General features: G+C 37.0%; 1 protein-coding gene across 1 annotated transcript; it reads left to right on the top strand.

The window, feature by feature from the left end:
• The first annotated feature begins 4,837 nt into the window (after positions 1–4,837).
• slc35d2 (solute carrier family 35 member D2) lies at positions 4,838–9,089 on the top strand. Its single transcript, XM_020593827.1, has 11 exons — positions 4,838–5,088; positions 7,299–7,332; positions 7,424–7,510; positions 7,601–7,668; positions 7,777–7,848; positions 8,105–8,173; positions 8,270–8,372; positions 8,454–8,546; positions 8,633–8,700; positions 8,848–8,926; positions 9,045–9,089. Exons 1-11 carry the CDS (start codon positions 4,964–4,966, stop codon positions 9,087–9,089), a joined length of 843 nt encoding a protein of 280 aa, XP_020449483.1. The 5' UTR covers positions 4,838–4,963.
• The last annotated feature ends 84 nt before the right edge of the window (positions 9,090–9,173 follow it).

The raw sequence follows: 9,173 nt of genomic DNA, 5'->3' as shown, positions 1-9,173 counted from the left end.
GGAAGATGAGACTGAACAAGTATAAACCATCTAAATAACTAGTGGAATGAAAACTCTCATGCAATTTGTCAGTGTATCCTGTTTTATAAACATTTCTGTTTCAAGATCTTGTGTCATACAGAATCCCTTATGTTTGTTTCTTTTCACTGATTAAGCAAAACATCGGAGCAGGTGCTCCACAGCTCTAACTCTCTACGTATGACGTTTTACAGTGGAAAGGAACTCAGTATATTTACTTAAGTAAGCTGTGTAGAGATAAATGTACTTTACATTTATTTGACACCTATAGTGACTTTTCAAATTAAGATTTCACAAAATGTTATCATCAGTTTGTAAAATCTAATGCAGTGTTATAAATTACTCAACATCAGCTCCAGTTGTCTACAAAAGAAAAGTAATGCTTTGGTAATAATGATACAGTAATATAATAAGATGACACTGACAGATTCCACTCTTCATTATGAGAGATTTTACTGCTTTTAAAATGCTTTGTTGCTAATATTTCTGTACTTTCACTTATAACTTACTTACTTATAATGGAGTGTTTTTATGGCGTGGAAATGTTAAATGTTGTGAGGTTTTCTTCCATTGCTGCATTTATGTAATCATTTAATAAAGAATATTGTTCTTTTTCTTTTATGTTATTCTTATGTGGGCCTCTAGATGTAGTGGTGGTGATGTTCTAATAAACAGAGAGAAGTTTTGGATACAGTTATGTACTTGCAATTAATATTCTTTAATTTCATAAAGATACAGGTCTAATTAATGTGGAGACTGAGGACTTCCCCAAGCTTGTTTTGTACCAAAACAGTCAGAAACCACCAACCAGAGGGAGGCTGACACCTGTCAGTCAATACTGATAATGATCAACCCTGTGGGTCTGCACTGGGCATCAGAAGACACTATATCAAACTCCATATATTCATACTTCAAATATTTCATATTCTGCAGTCATGTGTGTCGTAACTTATTTGTACAAACAGTGATGTAAATAAGAGCAAGATGGAACTTTATATGACTGAATGATCTTTTTAAAAAAAAAAGTAACTTACACTTAAAAGTTTAACTTGGCTTCTTTAAAGAAATGAAAGTGAAATGGACTTGAATAGTCCTTGTTTGGTCTTGTCCTCAGATGATTAAAACTATATAACCCCACTCCCTTCTCTCTCAGTCCCACAAAAACAAACTGTTTCACAAAGAATGTGAAACCGTTTGGAAAACTTCACTGAGCTCATTTTGTTCCTGTTGCATCCTCAAGTAAGTGATTCTCTTAAAAAACAGAGGTGAGCAACCAATTACATTTACTCCTGTTACTGCGACTAAACAGCTTCTTTATGTACATGTACTTTTTTTGTTTATTTTATATTTATGTTTTTACTGGATATTTGTCTCCCAAATTGTTTGTACCAAATACTCAGGCTAGTCTTTAAAACTTTTTGCATTTTAAGAGATTTCTTCTTTTTTAAACAAATCGTGTTAGTTAAACAATTGTACTCCCTTTTTCATGAACTTGATTGAAAAGAAATTACCAGGAGTTGTGCACAAATGCATAAAGAGAAAAAAAGGTTTTGGCACCTCTAACATGTGTGCAGCACATGTCCACACATTTCAAGCCTGGTGTTTGTCCTCGGGCAGCAGCTGATGTTTCCCTGATTTCATTCATGAATGATTAGTCAGTTACTTTTACAGAAATCCTGCTACTGTAGTTCCTGCTACTACCACAGCTATACGGTCTGCTGATAATGTAATCATTGTGGCTTTAGATTACATGTTATCAAAATTCAAAAGTGGCAGTGTGAATATCAGGTGAAATATGTGTTGATGACCAGGCAATATTAGCTCAAGTGGAACAGAAATCCACCAGAGCACTACTCTACTCACAGACACCAACATTGAACTGTCAGACAGGTTAAGACCCAAGGCATCAGGCTTTTAGGATTGTCAATAACTCATTCCCTTGAAAGAAGATCACCTCAAGCAAAGTACTGCTGCCTTTTTATCTGTTTTTGACTCAGACTCTGAAACATGCGTGAATGCTTTTTCACACTCAAGTTCCAGCAGGTTTCTCCACTGGCGGTTAGTCAAAACATTGTTATTGTAAAGGGGCCTCTCACGTCAAATAAGGTCTCCTCTTTACCACAGTAGTAGAAGTTTATTTTCCTTTATCAGAGACCACAATTCAAGAAATTGATAATACAGTGTCTGTTGCTTTTTCTAAAAATACAAACAGGCCCCATGACATCAGCAACTGTGCAAGAAAAGATACTTGGAAAAAAAGACAAGATGGTGTTAGACGTGGTCACAGCAAATGTTACTATAACACCCCAAAACATGTCACAGCTGCACACTGTTGAACTCCAGCTAACAACTCACTCCAGTCATGTTTCTCCAGGGACTGATTCATCTGCATCCAAACTATGACTAAAACTTTGGCTGTGGCTCATCTTGCCTTTATAATGGTGATATGTGGGGATTTTTTTTTTAATCAGATTACTCCGTTTTAATTAGGAGAAAAATAGAAAACTGTCAGCAAGCATGAATCTGATGGAACAGACTTGTACAAACAGACCAACCGCTGAAAGTAAAGCTGATAGAGGAACTTTACTTGTGTTTACCTGCCACTTGATCAGTTCAAGATGTTTTCTTTTACACTGTGAAGTCTTCACAAATGCGATTAAATATCTCCCTCTAGTGGAATCACTGATACTAAATAGAAATGGAAGCTGGTATGCAAATAAATGTCCAGTACAACCCCAAATTTCTTAGGTTTGCCAACCTGAACGACATACTGACAGAATACAGACGCCTTTAATAAGATGAGATGAGATGAGATTAGATGAGATAAGATAAACCTTTATTAGTCCCATAACAAGGAAATTCGCAAAGTTACAGCAGCATGGACCTCTTGATCAGTTTGTCTAGTCTGTTCCTGGCCATGGTCAAGATGCTGCTTCTCCAGCAGACTGCTCCACATGAGAAGGCTGATGCCACTACTGTGTCAAAAAGGGTCCTCAGGAGTGTCCCCTGTATTCCAAACAACCTTGCTCTACATTCTGCATACAAACTTCCTCCTTACAGAGTTTTACTCAGGAAACCTGCCTCAGAATTGTACATGATCCCACTTGCTTTGGTAATTCTTGTCTAATGTTACATAGTTTGTTACAGAACTTGATTCATATTAATAAAATCACTACATATGATCAAACGTAATTCAGGTAAGTCCTGTAAAGTAAGTGAGGTAATGCTCTGGCAAAGACGGATCAAAAATATGTGATGTGGTGTAGTGTGAAGAGCGTAGCGCGTAGGGTGTGTGGAAGCATCAAGCCAAAAACGCAAAGTATCTGTCAGCGTAGCAGTCTAACTACATTTGTCCAACGTTACTATGTTAATGTTAGATAGGTTGTTAATTAATAAAATCACTACATATGATCAAAGTGCTTGGTATATACAGAGTATAAGATGTTTGACTTTCAGAGTTTGCTTTATTCCAACTTGTCAATGTGAATATTCCAGCAAAACATATTCTCACTGTGTATTGCTTGGTGGTTTTAATTATGACTGGCCCATGGTCTCTAGGGACAAGTGTTATCTCTTTTGTTTTGTTTACATTTAGGATAAGATTATGTCTGTCACACAAGTCAACACAATTATCAGTCTCTTTGTGGTACACAGAGGGACAGTCATCTCTGTGCTGCAGGCTTATTGAGATAGTATCATCTGACAATTTAATGACATAAGTACTTGTCTGGGAGCTTCTGCATTCATTAATGTACAGTGTGAAAAGAGGAGGAGAGCTCACACATCCTTATTGTGATTCTTTACTGCAGAGTCTTAGCTTTAAAATAGGAGATGTTAACTTTCACCTGTCATATCTACGGGTTTGTGTACTAGCAGGTGTGGCTGGAGTGTATTAAAAGTACAAGTACATTTAGGTTTCTGAGTTTTGGCTTTGTTGTTACAATATGTGGCATCAGTATGATACATGCACACATCTTATTAACTTGAGAGCAAAATGTGTAAAGTGTACTGTATATCACAGGTCCCTCTTGTACAGATGCATTGTTTACTGCTAAGAAGCCAAACTTTTCTTCAACAAGCAATAACTAATTCATACCCTCCACTCTGCAAAATCAACCAAGAGTGTGCATTTGTAGACTACAGATCACATAAGCTACTTTTGCAGAATATCACACATCAGAGAGAAACAAGTATCTGTCGGCAGTTTATTTAATTATTTAATACATTTTTGCATACATTGAATAATGTATAGTTTACAGAAATACATCTAATATAGAGTCAAATATAATTAAGTAGATGAAGTTTAAATTAAGCTTTTTGCACCTAGAATCACATGGGCCACACATTTTATACACACATTAAGGTTTTACTTATTTTTTCACTCTTTAGAACAAATACTTTTACTTTGAAAACTTTTGATGAAATGTTGGCATGTACTGCTAAAATCTCCTAGTATATAGCCTACAGTTTAGAATGCAAGCATTTTACTTGTAATAAGGTATTTGTACATTATGGTATTGCACTTTATTTTTAAAACATCCTTAGCACTGTAATTCTGCCAAATAAATAGCTTTATTAAATACTTTTATTTTGAAATTATGTAACTACATCTAGCTTGCTTATCTAGAAAATACATGCTTTATGGAAATGTTTTATTTTATATTATTGTATTTTTTGTTACTTTATTTAAACATGAAGTGGTAGTAGCCTTGCCAACTTAAATAAGAATGAAATCAGGAAGGGCTGACAGAGGACCAGCCTGATTCTTCTTCCTGAAATACAATATGCAACAGAGTGAGCACCGCCCACCTGTGTCTTTCCTATAAGGATGTTGTTCACAAGTAGTTGTTAGGAAAGACCAGCGAAACCTGCCACCAAACCAGGAATTATACATCATATATGTATATATTTTAAACTGTTACGGTTGTCTTTATATTGCCTGACAATGTCGAAATCCTGTCAAGAATCCGTTGAACACTCTGGACTGCTAAAGTTTTTGTCTGCTATGTTTTACGCATGCAGCTCGCTTCTCATCACGGTGGTGAATAAAACCGTGTTGACGAGTTACAGGTAGGTGGCGCTTTTTCTTGCTCTCATCAAGTCGTTCACATTTGGAGAAACCACACACATAGGGAGTTTATAATGTCATTGTGAAGTCTGGATGCTGCATCGGGGGCTTGTGAGAAACGTCTGACCAGCCGCCATATTGCTAGGGGCGTCTGGGCGTTTTGGCCAGATTTAGTAGTGGAAAAAGCCGCACTAATGTGGTGCGTTTGATGCTCTAATCAAAACAAACAACAAACTAAAAAACTAACAGGAAAAAAACAGAACTAAGCAACAGGGAAAACAGGGAATAACATCTCACATATAAGAAGTGATGAATTCATGTATTACAACTAAGTTTCCTAATGTTTATAAGTTAAGATAGCTAACGATCAGGTGAAGAAATAATTATTTGTATATTTTAAGTAATACACCAGTGAGATACTGGAAATTGTATGTTTCAATTGGCCATAAACCTAAACTGTGTACTTTAAACTGTTTCGTGGCGCTAACATTACATATCGTAAACTGTGTCTGTATTAAAACGTTAGCTATACAAGCACACAGAATTACGTAATGTGTGTATAGATTCCAGACAAGTACAGTACAAAGTACGGACAGTAGCAGTGAGGAGAAAGGACGTAGAGCCCAGTGATTGCTCACTTGTCTGCAGCTGTCATTAAACACACTAACAGGATTGAACAAACAACGTGTTTAAAGGATGGAGTGTACTCATTATTATTTGCATTGTGCACAGTTAGTGCCACTGGCAAATTATTTAGAGTAGAAGTGCACATCTGAGTCATTTTTTGATGCACACAACTGTAAGACTGGTTTATCAGTATATACTGTATAGCTGTTAAATTGCAACTCTACACAACCGTTTCAGTGCATATTGTTTGTAAACATTGTTCATAAACAGAGTGAAATAAAACATAAATGAGGAAATTATGAAGATTTCACCAGAAATGTAATTAAAATGACAATTGTGTAGCCTGCCAAAACATGGATTAGATTGTTTTCACCTTAGTATTTGTTGTTATTATGTATTATGGCAGCCAGTTTACAATACAGATGGGTGGCAGGATCGTTACTTTTTAATAATTACGAGGTGCGTTTTATATTATAAAATATTTTGTTACAATCTGCAAAAGATGAAGTATTTGGATACTTCCGGATTTTTATTTTAAGCAAACATCCTGTATCATAGGTACATCTCTGGGGTTTGTAACAAACTAAACAGCTGGAAAATCGGCGGTAAATTCAGCGAATTATGATGATTTTAGTGTGGACAGACCTTCTGCTCTCATACACAGACAGGCATTAGGAGACGCAGCCTCGCCCCTGGGAACATGGCGGCCGCGATGACGTGTTGACATAATAGGCAGAACTGGATCATGCGGCATCTAGTGTAAATATCTGTGATCAAGACAAGGGCGTAGTTTTAGTCACAGCCCCATATCAGTATTTTTGGAGGACGGAAGTGTCTCTACCAATATTTGAGCAAAGCCGTGCACATTATCTGACTGAGTGAAAGGGAGGGGCGATCTAAAGCTCCGGTTACGTGCAGATGTAATATTTGCTCCCAGACACGGAGGTGGTGACAACTGTCGGACAGCGTGCTGACAACGTTATGTTACAGTGGCTGACATCGGTAAAGTTGGAAAGATATTCACAGATTCGGAGCTTCCGGATCAACAGCGAAACGTTGCTAAAATATAAACGACGCCTCTTTTGTTTCACAGTAGTGTAGACAACAAGCTACAACCTCATTTTAATCAAAATGAGCCAGACAAATAACATAGGACTCAGTGTGCAGGGACCGTCTACAAAGTGCAACACTGAAAAGAGAGGCCTAATACAAAAATATTCAATAACCTTTGAGAAAAATATTCATTAACTTCATTCATATACTGTAGTGTCACCAAAATCACTTCATACAGTAATGGCCATCTGCTGATTGTATTACAACACTTACTTTGGGAAAAATATTCTTTTGTATAATTTGGGTGAATTTATATTATCTCTATCTTTACACTGATCACTGATTGATCATGCCCTAGGAAATAAACAAATACACAAGTGGGATGTTGATCTTCTCCCAAGGTAAAGTGGTCAACATGATCTCTGTTTCTGCAAATGAACACTCACAGATTTTACCTCAGGCCAGGGTTCTCAAACTCAGTGTTTTCACTAAGCGTGATTTCTGATCGACTGTGTATGTGCTGGTTTTGCAGCTTTCCCTCCTACATGTTTCTGGGAATTGGCCAGGTAAGTTGTCCAGCTGTGGATATGTTTCCCCATGTTCCTGTTTGTCATGCACAAGGGCACGCTGACTTCACGGTCACTTTGGTCCTTTCAGATGACCACCACAATTGTTATCCTTTATGCTGCCAAAAAGATCAAGATGGTCCAGTTTCAGGATTTGGACAGAAATGTTCTTTTAAAAGTAAGCATTTTTCATTTTTTCAACAATTTATTTGTTATTATTTGCTGTATGTATTTTAATTTCCAAAATGTGCCTTTATTTTCTTTTCAGATTTTCCCTCTTCCTTTGCTGTATGTGGGGAACCATGTAACAGGACTGGCAAGCACCAAAAAGCTCAGGTTTAATCAGTTTGGCCATTATGTATATTAATACATTGTCATTCTAAAGTTTCACTGTGCTTACTCATGTGGTCTTCCCCTCCCCCCAAAAAATGCTGTCTTCTGCAGTTTACCAATGTTTACAGTTTTACGGAAGTTCACCATACTGATGACAATGATGTTGGAAATATATGTACTAAGGTAAGATGCATTTTTCTGTTAGATCTTTTATATCACAGTTGCCCTGATCAGATTTATGACAGATCTGATCTGAAAGACATTACATATTATATGGATTAAAGGAGGTTTCATTGCAGGGTGAAACGCCAGATGTAAAATATGGAAGAGCTACATGTGATCTATTAATGCCAAAGACTGTTGTACAGTACTTTGACATGTGTTTCTTCCTTCCCACTTTTTTGTTTTTGATCTGAATGTTTCAGAGTTTGTCTTTCAGGAAAACATTTCCAAGACGCCTTGTGTACAGTATTTTGGCCATAGTCCTTGGTGCCATGGTTGCTGCATGGTATGGATTTTTGGAATTATTGAGAGATTGCTTGAGAACTAAACCAAGTGCAGACAGAACACCTGTGCTTTGCTTCCTTATTTCCCTCTCCTCTAGTTCTGACCTGGCCTTTGACATGGAGGCCTATACCTTCATCCTGCTCAATGATGCCTTCACTGCTGCCAACAATGTGTACACCAAAATGAAAGTTGGCATTGAGGTAACTTTCATTGCACATCACGTACAAATTGAGACAGTGTACTGTCATAATATCTAATCTATTTTTTTTTTGTGTGTGAAGGACCTTGGAAAATATGGTGTCTTATTTTACAATGCACTAATCATTATCATCCCTACTCTCTTGGCGAGTGCATCTACTGGGGATTTACATGAGGTACCTGCAGTAACTGAGTTTCTGACATTTTTGCCCAAAACTGTGTGATTTTCCTGCCTGACCACCTTGTATGTTTTGATCCACAGGCAGTTTTATTTGAGGACTGGGTCAATGTTACATTCATCATTTGTTTCCTTATGTCCTGTTTCATGGGGTATGTCACTCTAGCTAAATTCAAACTGTTACTGTCACATCTTTGTGGAAACTCCAACAACAAACTAATATTCTACAAATTATGCTTCCATAGCTCTTACATTACTGTCTCAGCCTACCCAGGTTTTAAAGACTTCTGTTTTCCCAGGTTTGTGTTGATGTATTCCATAGTCCTGTGCAGCTATTATAACTCAGCGCTCACTACCACAGTAGTGGGGGCAATAAAGGTAAGAACACACTGACACAGTGATAAACAAAAATGAAACAGTGAACAGTTGTCATTTGTATCTGTTCGGTTTCTGCTAACAAGATCATCACTAACCTGAATAAAAATTAAATTTCTAGAATGTTGCAGTAGCCTATATTGGCATCTTTGTGGGTGGAGACTAGCTGTACTCTTGGACTAACTTCCTAGGACTCAGCATTTGGTAAGAATTCCGTTTTTTCCATTCTCGTGTTGTTATTTTTTGCTTA

Source organism: Monopterus albus, unplaced genomic scaffold (assembly GCF_001952655.1).
Source record: "Monopterus albus unplaced genomic scaffold, M_albus_1.0 scaffold20.1, whole genome shotgun sequence".
Lineage (NCBI taxonomy): Eukaryota > Metazoa > Chordata > Actinopteri > Synbranchiformes > Synbranchidae > Monopterus > Monopterus albus.
This window is presented reverse-complemented; position numbering and strand designations above follow the sequence as displayed.

Bases quoted from the DNA above. Each gene is read 5' to 3' on its own strand.
- slc35d2 (XM_020593827.1), top strand. From the start codon at position 4,964: ATGTCGAAATCCTGTCAAGAATCCGTTGAACACTCTGGACTGCTAAAG. The intron at 5,089-7,298 runs GTAGGTGGCGCT...CTGGTTTTGCAG, and splicing joins ACCGTGTTGACGAGTTACAG to CTTTCCCTCCTACATGTTTC. The intron at 8,547-8,632 runs GTACCTGCAGTA...TTTGATCCACAG, and splicing joins CTACTGGGGATTTACATGAG to GCAGTTTTATTTGAGGACTG.